The sequence below is a fragment of the Somniosus microcephalus genome, chromosome 6 (genome assembly GCF_052327205.1).
Source record: "Somniosus microcephalus isolate GS21.2 chromosome 6, FLI_Smic_1.0, whole genome shotgun sequence".
Lineage (NCBI taxonomy): Eukaryota > Metazoa > Chordata > Chondrichthyes > Squaliformes > Somniosidae > Somniosus > Somniosus microcephalus.
Window position 1 is genome coordinate 19028969 of NC_140992.1, and position 25732 is coordinate 19054700.

Sequence of the window (25732 nt, forward strand, 5' to 3'; positions counted from 1 at the left end):
TGCAAAATGTCTGGTCAATGTCACGAGTGGCGCAAACATCGCCGCGCCCGGGCGCTAGTTGCTTTGTGCCCCATTAGCACCCTCTTAGGGCGCTAATGGGAGGAGCAAAGCAACCAAATTTTCCCCCCTATATGTTTCAATAAGATCACCTCTCATTCTTCTAAACTCCAATGAGTATAGGCCCAAGCTGCTCAACATTTCCTCATAAGACAACCCCCTTCAACTCAGGAATCAACCTAGTGAACCTTCTCTGAGCTGCCTCCAATGCAAGTCTGTCCCTCCTTAAATATGGAGACCAAAACTGTACGCAGTACTCCAGGTGTGGTCTCACCAACGCCCTGTACGGTTGTAACAAGACTTCCCTACTTTTATACTCAATCCCCCTTGCAATAAAGGTCAACATTCCATTTGCCTTCCTAATTACTTGCTGTACCTGCATGCTAACTTTTTGTGTTTCATGTACGAGGACACCCAGATCCTTCTGTACCGCAGCATTCTGTAGTCTCTTGCCATTTAAATAATATTTTGCTTTTTTATTCTTCCTACCAAAGTGGATAACCTCACATTTTCCCACATTATACTCCATCAGCAAAACTTATTAAAGGGGAGGGGCCTAGTGCAGCGCGACCCGGGGCCCAGCTGGGCAGGGTGCCGGCAAAAGAGCCCGATTGCAGTTAGCACCCCGTGGGAGGAGGGCAGAGGGGGCAGGTGCTGGCAAGTGGCCAGCAAAAAAAATGGCTGCCCAGCACCTCCCCTTTAAATATCGTCACCCCAGTCGCACATACGCCCCCCTGACCTGGTCGGACATAGCGTCCGGTGGTAAGTCAGGGGGCGCGACTGAAGTTAGCGGCCGAAGCGCGAGCGGGGCACTGTGTACAACGATGACATCATCACCGGAGGCGCAGGGCCAGGGGGCACTACCGACTACGCTAAACTCCCGCTGAATTTTGCGGGAGTCGTTGGTGGTGCCGCGCCCAAGCTCTAGATGCTCTGCGCCCCTTTAGGGCGCTAACGTGAGGCGCAAAACAACCAAATTTTGCCCCCCCTTGTGTCCTCATCACAACTTGCTTTCCCACCTATCTTTGTATCGTCAGCAAATTTGGCAACAGTACACTCGGTCCCTTCAACCAAGTCATTAATATAGATTGTAAATAGTTGAGGCCCCAGCACTGATCCCTGCGGCACCCCACTAGTTACACTTTGCCAACCGGAAAATGACCCATTTATCCCAACACTCTGTTTTCTGTTAGCTAGCCGATCCTCTATCCATGCTAATATATTATCCCCAACACCGTGAGCTCTTATCGTATGCAGTAACCTTTTATGTGGCACCTTATCGAATGCCTACTGGAAATCCAAATACAAGACATCTACTGGTTGCCCTTTATCCACCCTGCTCGTTACATCCTCAAAGAACTCTAGTAAATTTGTCAAACACGATGTATACGATGCATGCACTGGATACATACATTGGCCCAGAAATTCGGGTCGGGGGGCTTCCCGCGGGTGCAAGCCCCCGATCTGCACTTACCTTGCGCGCCAGCCGTTGAGCTGTGGGCCCCCGTGGAATTCCGATCCTGGGCCTGCTCCAGCTGCCGGCGCGCAGTGCTTGCATATCCCAGGGGCGCAGTTAGTTCAATGCATCCCCTGGGATCACGTGGGCCATGGGGAGCCAATCGGAGCAGGGAATGCTCCATTCATAAGATTGACAGGAAGAGCTGTCAAACCTTATAAATACTACAGCCCCAAAACAGCACTAAATCTTCAAATACATTTTTTTTTAAATCACATTTTTTAAACAAACTATAAATTACATGAAATAACTATTTTAAACAATAATTTAATTTTTTTTTTTAAATAATTTTATTTTCTAACGGGGCTAAAAATAAACTTACTTTGCTTTAAAGTATTTAAAAATAATAAACCTGTGAAAAAAATGTTTTAATTTTAATTAATTCACCACTTACCTTGTAAAAAGCAGGCCTTACGCCTGCTTTTTAAATGTCTAACTTCTGGAGACTTACCCTCCCGGGAAAACCTGCAAAAAAAAACGAAGTTCGATGCGCACGCGTTTGACCTCTGAACCCCTGCTTTCAGGGGAACGGAAGTGCCGGTTTCCCGCTCATGCGCAGTGCATGCAGGAAACCGGCACTTCCATTGGGCCTATGGGCGAGTACCCCGTGCGTACTCACCCGTGGAGACCCGAATTTCTGGGCCATTATATATAAAAACATGCATAATGTATAGAAACACACTTCTTTTGTTTCTTGGTGGGTGAGAGGATTCACACAATAAGAGATTACAACTTTTTATTACTATACAATGGTGAAAAAACCTGAGTGATCAGTAAACCTGCTTGTAACCAGGCAGTCAGTGTCTTAGGAATGCCCACGGCCAGCAAAAATCAAACACTAAAGTGGAGTTGAGGTAGAAGATAAGCCATGATCTTATTGAATGGCGGCGCAGGCTTGAAGGGACGAATGGCCTACTCCTGCTCCTATGTCTTACGTTCTTAAGCAAAAGCAAAATACTGTAACAAGAGTTGGCCTGACAATGCAGAGGGTTGGTATCTCAATGAACAGTGATATGGAGACGTATGCCAGAGACTCGTATCTGGCTTTCCCCAGACACTGACCTCACCAGCATTTCTCAGGAGAGACATAAATGCCCCCAAAACGAAAAAGTGGAGAGAGAGGAGAGTCACGGTCAGATGGGTCTCCCTAGATCATTCTACTGATCGAGAAGCCAGTTCCAGAATGGCAAGGGGAGATAACTGGCTCCCTTCGACAATGGTGTGCATTTGTTGTCTCATTGAAACATACAAAATTCTTACAGGGCTCGACAGGGTGGATGCAGGGAGGATGTTTCCCCTGCCTGGGGAGTCTAGAACCAGGGGTCACAGTCTCAGAATAAGGGGTCGGCCATTTAGGACTGAGATGAGGAGAAATTTCTTCACTCAGAGGGTGGTGAATCTTTGGAATTCTCTTCCCCAGAGGGCTGTGGAGGCTCAGTCATCGAGTATATTCAAGACAGAGATCGATAGATTTTGGGGTATTAAGGGAATCAAGGGATATGGGGATAGTGCAGGAAAGTGGAGATGAGGTAGAAGATCAGCCATGATCTTACTGAATGGCGGAGCAGGCTCGAAGGGCCAAATGGCCGACTCCTGCTCCTATTTCTTATGTTCTTATGTGCAAGCATCTAAATGGAGACGACTTAAAAAAAAAACTTAAAAACAAACTGGATCCAAGCTCGCTTTGAAAGGTTGGACCTGGAGGCAGTGGGAGACTGCAGACTAACAAGAAATATGACCTGAAATAAAAAAAAAAGAAATATGACCTGTGGAAACAAGAGTAATGCACAGCCTTGCTTTGAAACTGTATCAACGTCACGTCATTCCCAGTTGTGCTGGGCTGATGTTTCCAATCTAAAAATGCCAAATTAGACTCCGCAGGACCTCGTTAACACACTGGCAACACACAGCTTGAAAACAGAGCTCTGCTACCACAACAAAAGAACCTTATAGTTGCAGCACATCATCTTAAACATTTTGGGCAGATTCCCTGGAATAGCTAGAAAATGAAAGGCTGCAAGTACGGAAGTTCCAATCAGAGCGAGTACAGCGAGGCTGCGGGGCACACAGGCCCCAATTAGCACAATTCAATTAATGGTGATTTTTCAAAAAGAGTGTGTCACCACCAGGGCCCCTTTTAAAATTAATTACAGGGGATGATGATTAACTGTTTGTCCACTTTGGGTTTTTATTTTGGCTCTTTGCAACACATACCAGGTGGGAGAAAGAAAGACTTGCGTTGATGTGCAAGAAACTCTTAATTATCCAGCACCAACGGGGCCGGCGTGGTGCCGGTTTATCAAAAAGTCCGGATTACAGAGAGGTATAGTTTAAAAGGTACGAGAGCTCCGTACACAGCAACAAATCCAGGCTTCCCTGTTGCTTAGCAACATGTGCAGGAACTCCGGCCACAGACCAAGCATCCCTGTTGCTTAGCAACAAGCGTACAAACCCCAGTTACTCAGCCACAGATCCAGGAACTGCCACTAATATGAAGTAAAACTTACCTGAACCTACTCCTGAATTTTGCCAGTTAACAGAGATTTCCGGTTATTTAGGTGCCAGTTGAAAGAGAGTTTCCTGTACTGGCCTTTCACGATCTCAGGACGTCTCAAAGCGCTTTCCAGCCAATGAGTGGGAGAGTGGACGGCCGCGGTGAAACCGGGCATGAAACTCAAGGATTATTTTATCCTCCCTTGCAGAGACGTACTCGTCCTCGGTTGGACGCGAGCCAAGGGTGTACAAATCCACCACGGAACTCTGCATACGATGAACTGTAGGTGCATATCCCACTACTGGGGCCCCAGTGCCCCTCACAGGACTCACTCTTTAAACAATCAGCACAGCTCAGACAGCACACAAGTGTTCTCAAGTTCCACTATCGAAAGGGATGTGTCTTCAATCAGAATTGCTAAAGTGCAGCAATGAGGGAGCGCTGCACTGTCAGAGGTGCCGCCTTTTGGATGAGACGTTAAACCGAGGCCCCGTCTGCTCTCTCAGGTGGACGTAAAAGATCCCACGGCACTACAGGAAACTCTCTTAACCGGCACCTAAAATCCAGAAATCTCTCTTAACCGGCAAATTTCAGGAGTAGGTTGAGGTAAGTTTGGCTATATATTAGTGGCCGTGTAACCGGGATTCCTGGATCTATGGCCGTGTAACCGGGGTTCCTGCACCTGTGGCCGTGCAACAGGGACTCCTGGATCTATGGCCGTGGAACCGGGGTTCCTGCACAAGTGCCGTGTAACCGGGACTCCTGCACAAGTGCCGTGTAACCGGGGTTCCTGCACCTGTGGCCGTGTATGGGGCTCTCGCACCTTGGTAAGTATACCTCTCTGTAATCCGGACTTTTTGATCAACCGGCACCACGCCGGTCCTGTCGGTGCCGGATAAAAAAGAGTTTCCTGTATTTCGAAGAAGAGCAGGGGAGCTCTCCCCGGTGTCCTGGCCAATATTTATCCCTCAATCAACATCTAAAAAAACAGATTATCTGGTCATTATCACATTACTGTTTGTGGGAGCTGGCTGTGCGCAAACTGGCTGCCGCACTGCCGACATTACAACAGTGACCACACGTCAAAAAAAGTACTTAATTGGCTGTAAAGTGCTTTGGGACGTCCGGTGGTCGTGAAAGGCGCTATATAAATGCAAGTCTTTCTTTATATTAAGATTCTATTTGTGACAACATCAGAATACAAAAATCTATCAATAAAAACACATCATCATTGTGTATTATGACCAGGCTGTCGTGTGTTATCTGTTTTGCTTATTTTATTCAGTGTTTTGAAGTTATGCTTAGTGCTGAATAAATATTAACTGAGGAAAAGGATTTAAGCCTGAATCAGCCAGCTGCCACAGAAGGGAACTTTGGGGGATTTGGAGCATAATTACTCACCTGAAAAGATCACCAAACTTGCTTCTTAAGTGACTGCAAGATACATAAAGGTCATACAGGTAGGCCAGAATGCATCTTTCGGGAGAGGAGCATTCTGAAGGATTGACAACATGCTTTACTACCCCACACAGCCTGCAAGAGAGAGGATACAGAAAGGAAGTTGGAAGAGTCAGGCAACAGAATGAGAGAAACAGACTGTTCAGGCATCCTTACTTTTCTAGGGAGCCATCAATTGCAGACTTGAGAGTTTCAATCGGTAGCAGCGTCCCATTGAGCTGACGGCAAAGGGACCCACCTTTATCCAGCATGCCCCCAATGTTGTCCGAAGAATGATCTCACTCAATGGCCGACCAGACTCGTTGGGGGTAATTTAACACAACTTGCTGTGTGTGAAACCCACGGGATATGGTGGAGCGCCGGTGTTACACCCCACCCAATATTGCTCTCGATTGGAGTCAATGGAGAGCAAGTAATATCAGCCGGGGTGCAAAAACCAGCATGGCACCCGATCCCGTCTGTTCCCCGACTGGAGGGGTAGGTTAAAATTGCCCTCAACTCGAGCCCGTTTGGTGTTTTGTCAGTGTGCCCACTGGTGCAAAAGAGCATCATGGCGAGGCGCCACGACGCACGGAACGGACTCGGCATTCAAACCCGTGGCCTGCCCGTTGCGAGCACGATGTTCCCAGGTCCACCTCTGAACCCAACTTCAACAGGCCTGCACGGAGGCCAGAGCAAAGCAGCAACTAGACATGGTGGTCGCTCTCCCACCACCAGGGCAGCAAGATTCGAGAGGAACTGCCTGTTGTTCAGGAGACTTGCATTTATGCGGCACCTGGTTATGTGTCAGAAATGTCTCAAATGCATAGTGAGTGACTTTGAAATGCACTGCAATGCTGTACAAGGTGTCAGAAATGGTGCAATAACCTTATCTGAAATATTCATGCACAAAATTCTGCCTCTCATCAGTGACTGACTTTTTAAAATCAGTAAAATCCTTTTCTCCTAGTTTCCAAGGCTGGGCTCGAAAATGGGCCACTTCTACACTCAGCATTGACAGCTGGGATGGTGGTGGTCCTTGGGGTGCGACAGACCAACAACACACATAGCACCTTTAATGTAACAAAACATCCAAAGGGGCGTCACTTCAAAACAGGGTAAGGGAGAAGCGATAGAATGCTGGGCCATTAATGGGGAGAGAGTTAGAGGACGTGGCCAAGGGGGTGGTCAAAGGGGTTAAATTTTGAGGAGATTTTGAAAGAAAGAAGCGATGTTTTAGGGCAGAGGGGATTAGGGAAGCGAATTCCAGAGTACAGGGGCATGATGGCTGAAGACACGTAAAATCCCAAGGTCGGAACAGGGGAGTAAGAGAGCTGCGATGTCGGGCGAGAGGAGGTTGCAGAGGGGAGAGTGTGAGGGGGGCGGGGGGGGGGTAATTTGTAAACCAGGACAAGCACTTTGAAATTGACATCTCGGAAGAACCCTCATTTCTGGCTCAAAAAAGGGCAGGATGGGGTTTTAAATATTCCTGGATATAAGGTGTTTAGGAAGGAAAGAAAGGAGGTGGGGTGGCAATATTGGTTAAGTAGAATGTTAGTGTTAGAGAGAAAGGATATCCTGGAGGGGTCAAGGGCAGAATCTATTTGTTTAGAGTTAAGAAATAATAGAGGTGCCATTACACTACTAGGTGTATTCTATAGGCCACCAACTGGTGGGAAAGATAGCGGGGCAAATTTGCAGGGAAATTAGAGAGGTGCAAGAACTATAGTGTAATAATAGTGGGGGACTTCAACTATCCTAATATAGACTGGGATAGTAATAGTGTAAAGGGCAGAGAGGGGGAAGAATTTCTGAAGTGTGTTCAGGAGAACTTTTTTGCTCAGTTCGTTTCTGGCCCAACGAGGATGGAGGCATTGCTGGATCTGGTTCTGGGGAATGAGGTAGGTCAAGTAGAGCAAGTGTCAGTAGGGGAACATTTAGGGAAGTGATCATAGTATCATAAGGTTTAGATTAGCTATGGAAAAGGACAGGGAGCAAACTACAGTAAAAATACTTAATTGGAGGAAGGCCAATTTCAGTGGGTTGAGAACAGATCTGGCCAGGGTACATTGGAATCAAAGATTGGCAGGCAAAACTGTAATCGAACAATGGGCTGCCTTTAAAGAGGAGATGGTTCGGGTACAGTCGAGATACATTCCCAGAAGGGGGAAAGGTGGGGAAACTAAAGCCAGAGTTCCCTGGATGACAAAAGAGATAAAGAGTAAGATGAAGCAGAAAAAGGGGGCATATGAACGATGTCAGGTTGAGAATACAAGTGAGAACCAGGCTGAATATACAAAGTTCAGAGAGGAAGTGAAAAAGAAAATAAAAGAGGGGCAAAGTGAGAGTATGAGAATAAATTGGCAGCCAACATAAAAGGGAATTCAAAAGTCTTCTACAGGCATATAAATAATAAACAGGTAGTAAGAAGAGGTTTGATAAAATTGATAAAGAGGAGGTACTAGAAAGGCCGTCTGTACTTAAAGTAGATAAGTCACCAGGACCGGATGGGATGCATCCTCGGATGCTGAGGGAGGTAAGGTGGAAATTGCAGAGGTACTGGCTATAATCTTCCAATCCTCCTTAGTTACGAAGGTGGTGCCAGAGGACTGGAGAGTTGAAAATGTTACACCCTTGTTCAAAAAAAGGTGCAAGGATAAACCCAGCAACTACAGGCCAGTCAGTTTAACCTCGCTAGTGGGGAAGCTTTCAGGAACAATAACCAGGGACAATGTTAACAGTCACTTGGACAAGTGTGGATTAATTAAGGAAAGCCAGTACGGGTTTGTTAAAGGCAAATCGTGTTTAACTAAGGTGATTGAGTTTTTGGATGAGGTAACAGAGAGGGTTGATGAGGGCGCTGTGGTTGACATGGTGTATATGAATTTCCAAAAGGTGTTTGATAAAGTACCACATAATGGACTTGCCAGCAAAGTTGAAACCCATAGAATAAAAGGGACAGTGGCAGCATGGTTATGGAATTGGCTAAGTGACAGGAAACAGAGAGTAGTGGTGAACAGTTGTTTTTTCGGACTGGAGGAACGTATACAGTGGTGTTCCCCAGGGGTCGGTACTAGGACCACGGCTTTTCTTGATATATATTAATGACTTGGACTTGGGTGTACAGGACACAATTTCAAAATTTGCAGATGGCACAAAACTTGGAAGTATAGTGAACAGTGAGGAGGACAGTGATAGACTTCAAGAGGACATAGACAGGCTGGTGAAATGGGCGGACACGTGGCAGATGAAATTTAACGCAGAGAAGTGCGAAGTGATACATTTTGGTAGGAAGAACGAGGAGAAGCAATATAAACTAAAGGATACAATTCTAAAGTGGGTGCAGGAACAGAGAGACCTGGGGGTATATGTGCACAAATCATTGAAGGTGGCAGGGCAGATTGAGAAAGTGATTAAAAAAGCATTCGGGATCCTGGGCTTCATAAATAGAGGCATAGAGTACAAAAGCAAGGAAGTTATGATGAACCTTAATAAAATACTGGTTTGGCCTCAACTGGAGTATTGTGTCCAATTCTGGGCACCGCACTTTAGGAAGGATGTGAAGGCCTTAGAGAGGGTGCAGAAAAGATTTACGAGAATGATTCCAGGGATGAGGGATTTTAGTTACGTGGATAGACTAGAAAAACTGGGGTTGTTCTCCTTAGAGCAGAGAAGGTTGAGAGGAGATTTGATAGAAGTGTTCAAAATCATGAGGGGTCGAGACAGAGTAGATAGAGAGAAAGTGTTCCCATTGGCGGAAGGGTCGAGAACCAGAGGACACAGATTTAAGGTGATTGGCAAAAGAACCAAAGGCGACATGAGGGAAAACTTTTTTACTGAGCGAGTGGTTACGATCTGGAATGCACTGCCTGAAAGGGTGGTGGAGACAGACTCAATCGTGGCTTTCAAAAGGGAGTTGGATAAGTACCTGAAGGAAAAAAATTGCAGGGCTACGGGGAAAGGGCGGGGGGAGTGGGACGAGCTGAAGTGCTCTTGCAGAGAGCCAGCATGGACTCGACGGGCCGAATGGCCTCCTTCTGTGCTGTAACCATTCTATGATTCTATGTTGGGGGATGGGGAGCCAGTGATAATCAGTGAGGACAGGTGAGCAGAGGTTAGTAAAGGATAAGACACGGGTGGAACATGCAGATTCCACTGATGGTGGGGTGACACAGAGACAGTTTGAGTGAGGAGCCAGAGAGGGCGGCAGATTCAGGATTAAGCTATGGAGCTTCTGGCGAGAACCAAACAGATCTTGCCAATATTTACATGGAAGCAATTCTGGCTTATTGACGACTTAATTTTGGACCAGTATTCAAACAGTATAGAAACAACTGTGGAGTCCAGAGTGATGGCAGGGAAGTAATGCTGGGTGTCCGCAGCATACCGATTAAGAATACAACGGACCAAGAACAGAGCTTAGGATACACCAGCCAAGACATTGGTGACATAAAAACAGAAAATGCTGGAAATACTCAGGAGGTCAGGCAGTATCCGTGGAGAGAGAAACAGAGTTAACGTTTCAGGTCGATGACCCTTCGTCAGAACTGGAAAAAGCTGGAGAGGGAACAGGTTTATAAGCAAGTGCAGGGACAGGGAAAGGGGGGGAGGGGAGGAACGAACAAAAGGGAAGGTCTGTGATAGGCTGGAAGGCAGGAGAGATTAAGAGACAAAAGGGATGATGGTGCGAGGCAAAAGGAGATGGTAATGGGCCAAGTTAAGAGACAAAAGATGAGTCTAGATGAGGTGTAAATGGGTATGGCAGAATCATCATGTGGAAAAAAAATAGGGCAGAGGTTATGGTCTGAAATTGTTGAACTCGATGTGGAGTCCAGAAGGCTGTAAAGTGCCTAATCGAAAGATGAGGTGCTGTTCCTCGAGCTTACGTTGAGCTTTGTTAGAACAGTGTAAGAGGCCGAGGATGGAGAGGTCAGAGTGGGTGGAGCGGAGAATTAAAGTGACAGGCGACCGGAAGCTCGGGGTCACCCTTACGGACTGAACGGAGGTGTTCCGCAAAGCGGTCACCCAATCTGCGTTTGGTCTCCCCAATGTAGAGGAGACCGCATCGTGAGCAGCGAATACAGTATACTAGATTACAAGAAGTACAAGTAAATCGCTGTTTCACCTGGAAGGAGTGTTTGGGGCTCTGGACAGAGGAAAGGGAGGAGGTAAAAGGGCAGGTGTTGCATCTCCTGCGCTTGCACGGGAAGGTGCCTTTGGAAGGGTTGTTGGGGTGATTGAGGAGTGGACCAGGGTGTCGCAGTGGGAGCAGTCCCTTCGCAATGCTGAAATGGGAGGGGAAGATGTGTTTGGTGGTGGGATCACGCTGGAGGTGGCGGAAATGGCGGAGGGTGATATGGTGAATGTGGAGGCTTGGTGAGGTGAAAGGTGAGGACAAGGGGAACCCTATCGTGGTTCTGGGAGGGATGGGAAGGGGTGAGAGCAGAAGTGTGGGAAATAGAACGGATACGGTCAAGGGCCATGTCAACCACAGTAGAGGGGAATCCTCGGTTGAGGAAAAAGGATGACATGTCGGAAGCACTAGTATGGAAGGTGGCATCGTCAGAGCAGATGCGACGGAACGACTGGAAGAATGGAATAGAGCACTTACAGGAAGCGGGGTGGGAGGAAATGTAGTCCAGGTAGCTGTGGGAGTCAGCGGGCTTATAGTGAATGTTTGTCAATAGCCTATCCCCAGAAATGGAGACAGAGAAGTCGAGAAAGGGAAGGGAAGAGTTGGAGATGGACCATGTGAAGGTGAGGGTAGGGTGGAAATCGGAAGCAAAGTGAATTAAATTTTCGAGAAATTGATGACAACTTGGCTACCTTGGTGCGGGTGGATAGGGAACCATGAGAGTCGGGTGTCATGGAGGAGAGGCAGTGGAATAGGAAGGATTGGTCAAATGTGTTGAAGGCCACAGAGAGGTTAATGTACCATGGATGCAATCATACAGGATATCATTGGTAACGTTGAGTAGGCTGGTGCTCTTTATGCGGGTGGGATTGAAGCTAACCATTCAGACAGTGCGTGGAAAGAGAAGTGGGCAGGAAATTGGGAGGCAATCACACATTTGAGGATCGTAGAGAAGGATGTTGGCGGTGCAGCAATCATCGGGGAGAACAGATAGGTCCAACAGGTGTATAAATGGTGCAGAGTTACCATTTACCAGCGTCAGAAGTTATGTATTGTACAAGGCAGATGCTATCCTGATGGAAGTCCCTGGAAATGTCATGATATATGCTTACAGTGCTCTAGTGTCAACTATGCTCTTTATGGTCAGTGATGATCTAGATGGCCGGTAGTGCACAAGCCTAGTTATAACAAGCTAAACTCCATCCTGACCCACTACAAACAACAGAGAACCTTGCCGTGAGTCTGCAGAAGCTTGGATTTACCCGAGTTCAAAGAAAATAAAGGACAACTGAAGTGAACCAAATGCCATTCCTCACCCTTCAAACACTTGTGCCGTCTGGTCGGGGTTGAGCACGAGACAGGAATGGTAGCGCCGTAGCACGGCCACGATGCACAGGCACAGCCCTGTGGTGTAGCTCCCAGCCAGGCTCGAGGATTTCAGCAACAACTCCGCTTCCACCACACTCAGTTCATTCAGCAACTGAGACATTAAACAAAACACAGAAGATTCAGGGCACAAATTATAAAATTAGCACATACCAAACTTCTTTAAATCACTGGTTAGGCCTTAGCTGGAGTATTGTGTCCAATTCTGGGCACCGCACTTTAGAAAGGATGTCAAGGCCTTGGAGAGGATGCACAAAGCAGATTTATTAGAATTTTACCAGGGATGAGTGACTTCAGTTATGTGGAGAGATTAGAGAAGCTGGGATTGTTCTCATTACAGCACAGAAGGTTAAGGGGAGATTTACATAGGATATACGGCACAGAAACAGGCCATTCGGCCCAACCAGTCCATGCTTCACTCGAGCCTCTTCCCATCTTTCCTCATCTAAACCTATCAGCATAACCCTCTGTTCCCTTCTCCCTCATATGCTTGTCTTGCCTCCCCTTAAATGCATCTATGCTATTTGCTTCAACCACTCCCTGTGGTAGCGAGTTCCACATTCTCACCACTCTCTGGGTGGAGAAGTTTCCTCTGAATTCTCTATTGGATTTCTTAGTGACTATCTTATATTGATGGCCTCTTGTTATGCTCTTCCCCACAAGTGGAAATGCTCTTTCTTAATTATCAAAACCTTTCATAATTTTAAAGACCTCTATTAGGTCACCACTCAACCTTTTTTCAAGAGAAAAGAGACCCAGACTGTTCATCCTTTCCCGATATGTATACCCTCGCATTTTTGGTATCATCCTTGTAAATCTTCTCTGCACTCTCTCCAGTGCCTCTATATCCTCTTCATAATATGGCAACCAGAACTGTACGCAGTTAGATACAGGTTTAGCATAACTTCCCTACTTTTCAATTCTATCCCTCTAGAAATAAACCCTAGCGCTTGGTTTACTTTTTTATGGCCTTGCTAACCTGTGTCGCAATACTTAATGATTTGTGTATTTGTGCTCCTAGATCCCTTTGTTCCTCTACCCCACCTAGACTCGCACCCTCCAAGTGATGTGCCCTCCCTATTCTTCCTACCAAAAAGTAATACCTCACATTTATCTGTGTTGAACTTCATTTGCCAATTATATGCCCATTTTGCAAGTTTATTAATGTCCTCCTCAGCATTGACTATCCCCCCAATTTGGTGTCATCTGCAAATTTAGAAATTGTGTTTTTGATTCCAAAGTCTAAATTGTGAACAGCAGTGGTCCCAGCACTGATCATTGTGGAACACCACTACCCACCTTCTGCCGCTGTGAATAGCTACGCTTTACCCCTTTCTGTCTTGAAGCCAGCTAGCTATCCATTCTGCTACTTGTCCCCTGACTCCTTAATAGAGGTGTTCAAAGTCATGAGGGGTTTTGATGGAGTAAATAAGGAGAAACTGTTTCCACTGGCAGGAGGGTCAGAAACCAGAGGACACGGATTTAAGGTAATTGGCAAAAGAACCAGAGGAGAGATGAGGAGAATTTTTACGCAGCGAGTTATAGAAACATAGAAGATAGGAGCAGGAGTAGGCCATTCGGCCCCTCGAGCCTGCTCCGCCATTCAATGAGATCATGGCTGATCATCTAAACTCAGTACCCTGTCGCTACTTTCTCCCCATATCCCTTGACCCCTTTAGCCTTAAGAAATATATCTAACTCCTTCTTGAATATATTTAATGAATTGGCCTCCACTGCCTTCTGTGGTAGAGAATTCCACAGGTTCACCACTCTCTAGGCGAAGAAGTTGTTACGAGCTGGAATGCGTGGCCTGAAAGGGCGGTGGAAGCAGATTGAGCATTCAAAAGGGAACTGAATATATGCTTGAAAAAGGAAAGATTTGCAGGGCTATGGGGAAAGAGCAGGGGAAGTGGGACTAATTGGAGAGCTCTTTCAAAGAGCCGGCACAGGCATGATGGGCCGAATGTCCTCCTCCTGTGCTGTATGATTCTGGACACTGGATATAAGAGAGAGTAGAAAATAAAAATTAGATGATTTTTCATTGGTGACTAGATTCTAGTGGTGGGGGTGGGGGGGGGGGTGTACTACTCATTCACGCAAACTGAAAGGGGGCAGGTTTGGCGGCCAGTCTTCACGGAGTTGTCCGATTTGAGCCTCAACAGCTGTTGTGTTGCTGCAACTGGCCTGGTTTGGGCAGGGAAAGATGTAAAACGGAATCAGCCAGGGTTGGCAGTTCTTTTTGCTATTCAGCGACTCTTGCTGGGAAGTCCGCACGTACGAACGCCTGATAAGAACAGGACTGTGCTTGGCTGTTCTGTCTCTGCGCCGTCCAGCAGCCCGTCGACGCTGAACATCCAGGCTTCCGTATTTACAATGGCCGCTTGGTGCTGGAGGGCTGTCGGCATCTGTGGGATTGTCGCTCGGCAAAAAGTCAATTCCTCCAGGAGAGGAAAGGGGGCAGGATGGGGGGGGGGGGGGGGGGGGGGGAAATGGAGGATAAATAATCAAGAGGGTTGTGACCTTGGTCCAAAATTATACTGTGAACAAAAATGAAAGAGAGCATTTGATGAAATTTAGAACGTTCCTGCCTCTTGCATCTAGTCAGGGTTTTTCCTCATCATAGAAAAACAAAACTGCTGTGCCTTCAAAACTGTGTGAAAGATATAAATTTATAAAATATGCCTGTTTAAGATAGGAGCTCAAAATATTTTAGTTCTTGAATCGATATATGCATCCACTGGGTCAGATTCAAAAATCAACCAATAGGTCAGAAAACGCAACATGCTGTCCTGCAAGCAACAGGCTCAGAAAGTCTTTCTGGTTTATGGGAAAGTTAAATGGAGGTTACCAACGTTCCCACTAAGCTGCGCGGCCGCACAGCGGTCTGGAGGTCCCACACAGGCCGCTGACCGGCTTTTCAATGGAAGAAACTGCGCATGCGCGAAAACGTGAATGGGTCGCGCAGCCGGTTAAAGGGACCGCGCACCAAAAAAAAATTAGAGGGAACATTGGCGGTTACCCATTTACAATGGAGTGCAGTAAATCTTTTAGTTGTGTTGAAGAAGTACTTTTTGAAGTGTAGTCCCTGTTCTAATGTAGGAAATGTGGTAGCCAATTTGCGCACAGCAAGCTTGACATAAGAAAACTACTAGGCACTTGGTCTCAGCGTTAAACAAAGCTTTAATCAACTGTTTTACAACATGGAGGTCTAGTTGTGTCCTTCACTAGTTCCTGTTAAGAATGTCCTGCGCAAGCTGGGCCTGTGCCAGAGTATTTATACTCTCCCTGGACAGCGCCACCCGCAGGCCGCTCAGTATTATTTCATAAGTCTTTCGTTCATGAATGACTGATTCATGTCAAAGCTCCCACAAGCAGCAGTGTGATAATGACCAGATAATCCGCTTTTAGTGATTGCTGCTTGAGGGATAAATATTGGCCAGGACTCCGCTGCTCTTTTTCGAAACAGTACCGTGGGATCTTTTACGTCCGCCCGAGAGCGCAGGCGGGGGCCTCGGCTTAACGTCTCCCCCGAAAGACGGCACATTTTGTGTCCATTAGGGGCCGTGGTAAAGCAGAATATTGAACAGGGCTTCATGGAGTGAATGTCAGCCACAACAGGGTAAACCTGCACTTTAGCACCAGCGCCTTCGGTTATTCAGCGATAATCGCTGAAGTCATGCATGCCAAATCGACACCCCTTTTAATTAAAACCACCCCTCTCGCAGTTGCATTCATGGAGAACGTTTCCAAATCCCAGCCCCTCGCATACCGAGGTTTCCTCCGGGTGCTCCGGTTTCCTCCCACAGTCAAAAGATGTGCGGGTTAGGTTGATTGGCCATGATAAAAATTGGCCCTTAGTGTTAGGGGGGATTAAATATGTGGGGTTACGGGGATAGGGCTTGGGTGGGATGGCTGTCGGTGTAGGGACCGGGTGCTAGGGTTTGGATGATCAGCCATGATCTCGTTGAATGGCGGAGCAGGCTCGAAGGGCCGAATGGCCTACTCCTGCTTCTATGTTTCTATGTAATAAAAAAAGAGAGGAAAAGGGGAATCGACCGAGCAAGTAATTATGTGAAGATTAACAAGTGGATTAACGTGTGTTTCTTCACAGCTGTTCACAGTCTGGGAAGCTGGCCGACAGCCTTAACCAGCAGAGCAATGTTCAAGTGACTTGTAACTTTATCCCAAGCCCACTCTTTAATCGCTCAACACTCTTGAACGTATTATAGGCTTGGCAGTTACAATCTTACCTGGATAGCGAAGTCAATAAGACCGTTGATATTAAGGGCACACTCCATCATGTCAAAAATGAGCTGGATGTGGTGAGCCAAAGGCAGATGGTATGAAGTTCCTGAGGCAAAGCTAGTGATTTGCTCCAGGACATTACTGGAAATCTGGAAGGAGATTTCAAAATTAATGGGCTTTTTCTCCCTCTCCTTTTAAACAGTGTGAATTAGCATTTGCAGTACGTGAGGATCTGAATCCTTCAAGACTGTTAATGCAGCAGAGACCTCTGGCTCCTACAGCAGGGTACACCAAAACTTTCTGACTGAAAATCAGTCGCTGGAACGCTGCATGAAAGGTTTCTAAGGAACTGAATCAAATATAGACAGCAACAGCGAGCTTAAGACTCTTCAAAGAGCTCATACGGCCAAGGTTTTACTGGAGCCAGCTGCTTCAATTCATTTTCATAGCCACATTTCAACAAAACCCTTGGTTAAATCAGAATTAAATAAAAATATTTCATCTCCCAACAACTCATCTACATTCAGAAACTTCTGCTGCCAGAACAAGAGATCTTTGCTGTTTAAATACATGTCGTCCCAACATATCCATATGCATGCAGATCCCAAAGCCTTAATTTGAAGTGATAGTTCCTATAACTTGTATTTATACAGCGCTTTTAACGTAGTTAAAATCTCCCAAGGCGCTTCATAGGAGCATTACAAAACAAAATTCGACACCGAGCCATGTACAGATGACCAAAAGCTTGGTCAAAGAGGTAGGTTTTAAGGAGTGTCTTAAAGGGGGAGAGAGAGGTGGAGAGGCAGCGATGTTTAGGGAGGGAATTCCAGAGCTTAGGGCCTTGGCAGCTGAAGACGAGGCCGCCAATGGTGGGGCGATTAAACCAGGGATGCTCAAGAGGCCAGAATTAAAGGAGCCCAGATATCTCAGAGGGTTGTCTGGCTGGAGGAGATTACAGAGCTAAGGAGGGACGAGGGCATGGAATGATTTGAAAACAAGGATGAGAATTTTAAAACTGAGGCATTGCTTAAGCTAGAGCCAATGTAGGTCAACATGCACAGGGGGTGATGGGTGAACGGGACTTGGTGCGAGTTAGGACACGGGCAGCAGAGTTTTGGATGACCTCAAGTTTAAGTTGTGTAGAATGTGGAAGGCCAGCCAGGAGTACGTCGGAATAGTCAAGTCTAGAGTTAACAAAGACATGGATGAGGGTTTCAGCAGCAGGTGAGCTGAAGCAGGGGCGGAGACGGGCGATGTTACGAAGGTGGAAATAGGCGGTCTTAGTTATGGCGTGGATGTGTGGTCGGAAGCTCAACACGGGGTCCAAATATGTCCCGGCGTTAGTGGTAAATCTCCTGGCGTTCGTGGTACACAGTAATGGGAGTAGAAAACAGCACCTCCGCACCTGAGATGTCACCTGATGTTGGTCGAAATAGGACAGTTGTTGAAGTTTGGCAAAAATAGTCTCTAGGGTTAGAGGGGTTTCCTGCTTGGTCCTCTTTGATTTCTGTCCTTCATCGCCAGCTGCACAGACAGAAGACGATGGCAGCAAAACAAACACATGAATAAACCAGCTCGTTACATGCTGCAAAATATTATACAGAGGATTCAGAAAATGTTCAGTATGAAACCGTGGACGCTGTTAATGTCAGTAAAACGTGGCTCACCGGTTTCTGCTGTACTTTTCTTGTTCAGTATCTTCAGGATATCTTTGGTAATCTTCTTCAGCTGGTGCCGGGCTTCATCCCTCTGCTTCCCCACTCCATAAAGAAGAATCATTCGCTGATTACACTCGTGACTTGAAGTCTCGTCCTGTGATTAGTGATCAAAACCACAGAATATTTCTGGTAAATGATACGTTGCCATTTAATGTCCACTGTCTAGCATGTTCGCGTGAACTTCCTTTGTGTTCAATTTTAGCACAGTCAATAAACTGTCCATTTTAAAGAGGTTAAGCAGTGGACTACAGAGGAAATTATGCCCCATAATTGTGAAAGACAATGTCTAAAAATAAACTCGTTCTGGGAGGGTGATACTGGGACTAGATTGTTAACCAGATCGGTTGTACCTGGCAGGACAAAGCAGCCCGCTTGATCGGCACCCCATCCACCACCTTAAACATTCACTCCCTCCACCACCGGCGCACCGTGGCTGCAGTGTGTACCATCTACAAGATGCACTGCAGCAACTCGCCAAGGCTTCTTCGGCAGCACCTCCCAAACCCGCGACCTCTGCCACCTAGAAGGACAAGGGCAGCAGGCCCATGGGAACATCATCACCTCTAACCTCCCTCCAAGTCACACACCATCCTGACTTGGAAATATATCGCCGTTCCTTCATCGTCGCTGGGTAAAGATCCTGGAACTCCCTCCCTAACAGCACTGTGCGAGTACCTTCACCGCACAGACTGCAGCGGTTCAAGGCGGCGGCTCACCACCACCTTCTCAAGGGCAACTAGGGATGGGCAATAAATGCTGGTCAAGCCAACAACGCCCGCATCCCATGAACAAATTTAAAAAAAGGGTAGAATAATGTAACTGGGAGCTGATTAACAGATCTACCACCTCTCGCAATTTTCTATGCTCTGTAACACAATGACAATAAGGGCAACCAATACGGTTAATTTTAAATAAAAAAGGCCCATCTTTCCTCTGGCGTATCAGAGGACTTCCCTTTGTGTTCCAGGACTAATGCCAGCTCCATCAAGGATAGGTGGGCAGTGAGAAATGGGTGTTTTGGGAGGGGGGGGGGGGGGCAGGAGTTTATGCTCTCAATGCCCTGCATGGCAGGTTCCTAATTTCAGTTACGTTCTTCAGGAAAACACACAGAGCTGCAGCAAGGGAAAGGAACGCCTCAGAAGCCAGTATTCCAGGCTACACTTGCACCTCAGGGCCAGCAGTTATAGCGGCAGTGATCTGGAAAGAGGTCACCTGTCCTATCTTCTCCCACAGAGGACGGGGCATGACACTAGAGAGGGGAAAAAAATGACAGGGCTCTATGGGGAAAAGAGCTGGGGGGGGGGGGGGGGGGGGAGTGGGTCTAATTGGATAGCTCTGCCAAAGTGCCAGCACAGGTCCAATGGGCCAAATGGCTTCCTTCTGTGCTGTATCATTCTATGATTCTACAGGAAACTCTTTTTTATCCGGCACCGACGGGACCGGCGGTTTATCAAAAAGTCCGGATTACAGAGGGGTATAGTTAAAAGGTACGAGAGCTCCGTACACAGCAACAAATCCAGGCTTCCCTGTTGCTTAGCAACAGCTGCAGGAACCCCGGCCACAGACCAAACGTCCCTGTTGCTTAGCAACAAGTGCAGGAACCCCGATTACACAGCCACAGATCCAGGAACGGCCACTAATATGAAGTAAAACTTACCTGAACCTACTCCTGAATTTTGCCGGTTAACAGAGATTTCTGGTTAGTTTTTTAGGTGCCGGTAAATCGAGAGTTTCCTGTATATCAAGAGGACCTGAAGAAAATATATGAAAGTAGCCACTTGTTCTTTTAAAAAAAGAAACAGGAGCTCTGGCTATTGTATTCCGAACATGGGATCCAGCAAGCTTTTCTTTAAAATTCATTCTTCTGATGTGGGCATTGCTGGCAAGGCTGGCATTGATTGCCCATCCTTAGTTGCCCTGAAAAGGTGGTGGTAGGCCTTCTCCTTGATCTACTGCAGTCTGTATTTCACTGCATGGTGTGGCACAGCTTTAACTAAAAAAAACAATACAGCTAGCATTTTTCATAAGGAAACCCCCATTCACTCGGTGAAGTGGACAGAAACAGAATGATTGTGGGCTCCTGCAAACTCAGAACAATAGGCGACATGAGGAAACGTTTTTTCTTTTTTTTTTTTTTTTTACACAAAGTTGTTGTGATCTGGAATGCACTGCCTGAAAGGGTGGTGGAGGCAGATTCAGCAGTAACATTCAATTGGATAAATGCTTGAAGGGAAAAAATTTACAGGGCTCTGGGGAAAGAGCAGGGGAGTGGGATTAGTTGGATAGCTCTACCAAAGAGGAGGCACAGGCACAATGGGCTGAGCGGCCTCCACTGTGCTGCATCATTCTACGATTCTATGATATTTACTCCCAAACCCGCGACCTCTATCACCTAGAAGGACAAGGGCAGCAGGCGCTTGGGAACAGCATCACCTCCAAGTTCCCCTCCAAATTACGCACCATCCCGACTTGAAAATACATCGACCATTCCTTCATCGTCGCTGGGTCAAAATCCTGGAACTCCCTCCCTAACAGCACTGTGGGAGCACCTTCACCACACGGACTGCAGCGATTCAAGGCGGCGGCTCACCACCACCTTCTCAAGGGCAATTAGGGATGGGCAATAAATGCTGGCCTTGCAAGCATCACCACTCAGTAGCAATGAAGAAAATTCTCCTCATCTCCCCTCTGGTTCTTTTACCAATTATTTTAAATCTGTCCCCTCTGGTTACTGACCCTTCTGCCACTGGAAACAGTTTCTCCTTATTTACTCAATCAAAACCCTTCACAATTTTGAACACCTCCATCAAACCTCCCCTTAACCTTCTCTGCTCCAAGGAAAACAACCCCAGCTTCTCTAGTCTATCCACATAACTGAAGTTCCCCATCCCTGGTACCATTCTAGTATCACGCACATGAGAAGTGCATTTACCTGTATTATGTGAGTGTGTGAGAGATGTTCTCTGCTAAAAATGAGTGCATGTGGCTAGTCAGCGATTTCAATTGGACAGCACAGCCTCTCCCCCTCACTATCCTAACCTGTTAATTGATACGAATGAGTAAAAGTGCTTTGTGCGCAATTGCTTAACTTCCTTATCAGCCTGAGGCAACTTAAAAATTGGGAACAAACAACCGTTCCTCTTTCAGAATGAGGTAATGTCTGAACTATCTAAAGACGACTAAAATACATCTTATGCTGAAAACCTTGGGCTTTACTAAAACAAAGGTGAGTTCTGTCTCCTTCGCCTTTTTATGAGACTGGAAACATGAATTATGGTCCCAATAACTACAATCATGAGGTAGTTGGAAACAGACAAAATTCTTACAGGGCTTGACAGGGTAGATGCAGGGAGGATGTTTCCCCTGGCTGGGGAGTTTAGAACCAGGGGTCACAGTCTCAGGATAAGGGGTCGGCCATTTAAGACTGAGATGAGGAGAAATTTCTTCACTCAAAGGGTGGTGGATCTTTGGAATTCTTTACCCCAGAGGGCTGTGGAGGCTCAGTCATTGAGTATATTCAAGACAGAGATCGATAGATTTTTCAATATTAAGGGAATCAAGGGATATGGGGATAGTGCAGGAAAGTGGAGATGAGGTGGAAGATCAGCCATGATCTTATTGAATGGCGGAGCAGGCGCGAGGGGCCAAATGGCCTACTCCTGCTCCTATTACTTATGTTCTTGTGTTAATGTTTTTAAAAATTATTATATATAAAACAAAATGAAGAATCAAATTATGGTGCAACTCACAACTGATATTGAAATTTGAATAGTCAAGCGTTGTGTAATTCTACATCGAACTTGTTTTAGGGTTTATTTAAATCCAATCGTGAATCAAAATAACGAATAGGTTTTAAGGTTTAACCAGCTTCATATACATAGCATTCAGGAGATTAGCTTCTGGCTACAAACTCCATCCTGCAGATTGCCTGACTTAATCAGAATCTAACCAGTTGCCTAATTTATACAGGAAAATACTGATAAGCAACGGTCTACAAATGCTCATAATATTGTTCGATATTATGAGCCGATTATAAGGGAATGCCTCTAATGGCTTGTGCTCAAGCCAATATTTAGCATCAACAATACAGGTGGGCAATAAGGTGGCACACGGAGTATAATATGGGGAAATGTGAGGTTATTCACTTTGGTAGGAAGAACAGGAAAACAGAATTTTTTTTTTTTTTTTTTTAAATGGTGAGAAACTTTTAAATGTTGGTGTTCAGAGAGATTTAGGTGTCCTAGTACAAGAAACACAGAGAGTAAACATGCAGGTACAGCAAGCAATTAGGAAGGCAAATGGCATGTTGGCCTTTATTGCAAAAGGGTTGGGGTACAAGAGTAAGGAAGTCTTGCTCCAATTGTCCAGGGCCTTGGTGAGATCACACCTGGAGTACTGGGCACAGTTTTGGTCTCCTAATCTGAGGAAGGATATACTTGCCTTGGAGGCGGTGCAACAAAGGTTCACTAGATTGATTCCTGGGATGAGAGGGTTGTCCTATGAGGCGAGATTGAGTAGATTGGGCCTATACTTTCTGGAGTTTAAAAGAATGAGAGGTGATCTCATTGAAACATATAAGATTCTACGGGGGATTGACAGGGTAGGTGCCGAGAGGTTGTTTCCCCTGGCTGGAGAGTCTAGAACTAGGGGTCATAGTCTCAGGATAAGGGTTCGGCCATTTAAGACGGAGATGAGGAGGAATTTCTTCACTCAGAGGGCTGTGAATCTTTGGAATCGAATGATAGAGCACAGAAGGCGGCCAGTCAGTCCATCGTGCCTGTGCCAGCTCTCTGAAAGATCGACCAATCTTTGCAGAACACCTCTGTTCAGTCCATAAGGATGACCCCGAGCTTCCGGTCGCCTGTCATTTTAATTCACCGCCCCATTCCCACTCAGACCTCACTGTACTCGGGCTCTTGCATTGTTCCACGGAAGCTCAGCGTAAGCTCGAGGAACAGCACCTCATCTTCCGATTAGGCACTTAACAGCCTTCCGGACTCAATATCGAGTTCAACAATTTCAGATCATAACCTCGGCCCCATTACATTTTTACTTATTTTTTATCCACACCTTTGCTTTGGCCCTTTCCCCCCCACCCCTTTTTTTCTCTCCCACATGGCAGCCGTCTCCCATTCTGCCAGCGCATTTCACACCTAATCTAGAACCGTCTTTTGTCTCCACTAGTCCTATCGCCGTCTCGTCTGGTTTTGAATACCTCTTAATGTCTCTTCACTTCTCTTTTGTTCTCTCCCAGCCTGGCCTTTTAATCGGTTTCATTTCCTGTGCTTTTTCAGTCTTGACAAAGGGTTTGACCCAAAACGTTGACTCTATTTTCTCTCCACGAATGTTGCCTGGCCTGCTGAGTTTTTCCAGCATTTTCTGTTGAAATCCCACTCCCTTGCTCTTTTCCCATAGCCCTGAAAATGATTCCTTTGTAAATATATATCCATTCCCTTGTGAAGGTTATGAGTGAATCTGCCTCCACCCCCTTTCAGGTAGTACGTTCCATATCATCATAACTCGCTGCGTAAAACAAAGTTCTCTCCCATTTGGCTCTTTTGTTTAAAAAATATTTTAGTTTAAAAAAAACCTTCAAATTACAACACCCAACATGAGCATTTTAGTAAAAATAGAACACGAGAGCAGTACAGGGCAAAACCCCTGAAATAACAAAGACAACAACCTCCAACTTCTAAACAGGAATAAATAAAAGAAGGACTTGCATTTATATAGCGCCTTTCACAACCTCAGGCCGTCAGAAAGCGCTTTACAGCCAATGAAGCACTTTGCAAGTGTAGTCACTGCTGTAATGTATGAAACGCGGCAGCCAATTTGCGTACAGCAAGCTCCCACAAACATTAATGTGATGATGACCAGATAATCTGTTTTTGTGATGTTGATTGAGGGATCAATATTGGTCGGGACTATCAGTGGGAATTTAGTGGTAAGTAGTACTGAAAGTGCGCTTTTATCAAACTGAAATTTAACTTGGTTTTCTAACTTTAAAATTGCAAGTCATTTGATAATTAACTGTCAATCAACTGGCCACTGACTAGGTTTTAATTCGATAGTGTGCGCTTGGGGTTTGACTGACCAGTTTAAACTGGTGTGTATCTGAAAAGTATTTATTTGTGGGTATATCTGCAAAAACACAGAGTGAACTGGGTAAATGAACTTCTAACAAAATGAATTGCAGAGTAAAGACTGTAAAATGGGAATTTGGAGAGAGTGGGAATCCAGTGGTAATAGTGGGTAAGTAATAGTGAAAGAACGTTTTCATCAAACTGAAATTTAACTTGGTGTTCTAACTTTAAAACTGCAAGTCAGCTGGTAATTAATTGTCAAATCAACTGTAAGTGGGTCACTGACTAGGTTTTAATTTGATATTGGCCCAGACTTTTCTGCCAAAATAACGGCGGTTTAATGGCACTCACTGTTATGAATGCGTCACCAGCCCAGCAACTTGTGGTGAGGAAGTGATACTCTGAATTGTGAATCACCACAAGTTGCTGCCGATTAGCGCCACTCCGTCGTTAGCCTCGTGAAAACAGCAGCTCGCCCTCAACCCTCTAATACAGAGAAATGATATTGGGTCAAAAGATCAGGATAATGAAACAGTTTGGGTGGAGGGAAGGAATAATAAGGGGAAAAAAACACTAGTGGGCGTAGTCTATAGGTCTCCGAACAGTTGCAACTCGGTTGGACGGAGTATCAATCAGGAAATAGTTGAGGCTTGTAATAAGGGAACATCTATAATTATGGGGGATTTTAACTGTCATATTAATTGGACAAATCAAATTGGGCAGGGCTGCCTTGAGGATGAGTTCATTGAGTGTATTAGGGATGGGTTTCTTGAGCAGTATGTAACTGAACCGACCAGGGGGCAAGCAACCTTGGATCTGGTCCTGCGTAACGAGACAGGATTAATTAAAAATGTCCTAGTAAAGGATCCCCTTGGAATGAGTGACCATAACATGGTTGAATTCCATATTCAATTAGAGGGTGAGAAGGTTGGATCTCAAACAAGCGTGCTAAGCTTGAATAAAGGAGGCTATGAAGGTATGAGAGCGGAATTGAGTAGAGTGGATTGGGAAAATAGATTAAAGGGTAAGACGATACATGATCAGTGGTGTACATTTAAGGAGTTATTTTACAACTTCCAAAAAAATATATATTCCACTGAGAAGAAAAGGGTGTAAAAGACAAGACAGCCATCCGTGGCTAAGTAAAGAAATTAAGGATAGTATTCGACTAAAAACAAGGACATATAAGGTAGCCAAATCAAGTGGGAGGATAGAGGATTGGGAAAACTTTAAAAGACAGCAAAAAATAACAAAAAGATTGATTAAGAAAGGGAAGATAGATTATGAAAGTAAATTAGCAAAAAATATAAAAACAGACAGTAAGAGTTTTTATAGTTATATAAAAAGAAAAAGGGTGGCTAAAGTAAATGTTGGTCCCTTAGAGGATGAGACCGGGAAATTAATGGTGGGAAATATGGAGATGGCAAAAACACTGAATGAATATTTTGTATCAGTCTTTACAGTAGAGGACACTAAGAATATCCCAACACTGGACAAACAGGGGGCTATGGGGGGGGGGGGGGGGGGGAGGAGCTAAACACGATCAAAATCACTAAGGGAGTGGTACTCGGTAAAATTATGGGACTCAAGGTGGATAAATCACCTGGACCTGATGGCTTACATCCTAGGGTCCTGAGGGAAGTGGCGGTAGGGATTGTGGAT

General features: G+C 45.8%; 1 protein-coding gene across 8 annotated transcripts in view; it reads right to left on the reverse strand.

Annotated features, from left to right (window-relative positions):
- LOC147115504 (mediator of RNA polymerase II transcription subunit 12-like protein) overlaps window positions 1–25732 on the reverse strand; it is a 637745-nt gene that overhangs the window by 175654 nt on the left and 436359 nt on the right. For all 8 annotated transcript variants that reach the window (XM_085989804.1, XM_085989800.1, XM_085989802.1 and 5 more), the window contains 5 exons: window positions 17937–18081; window positions 17675–17793; window positions 16275–16418; window positions 11955–12118; window positions 5469–5600 (listed from right to left, as the gene is read on the reverse strand). In XM_085989804.1, coding sequence (XP_085845930.1) covers window positions 5469–5600; window positions 11955–12118; window positions 16275–16418; window positions 17675–17793; window positions 17937–18081 — 704 coding nt within the window. The remainder of the gene's footprint in view (window positions 1–5468; window positions 5601–11954; window positions 12119–16274; window positions 16419–17674; window positions 17794–17936; window positions 18082–25732) is intronic.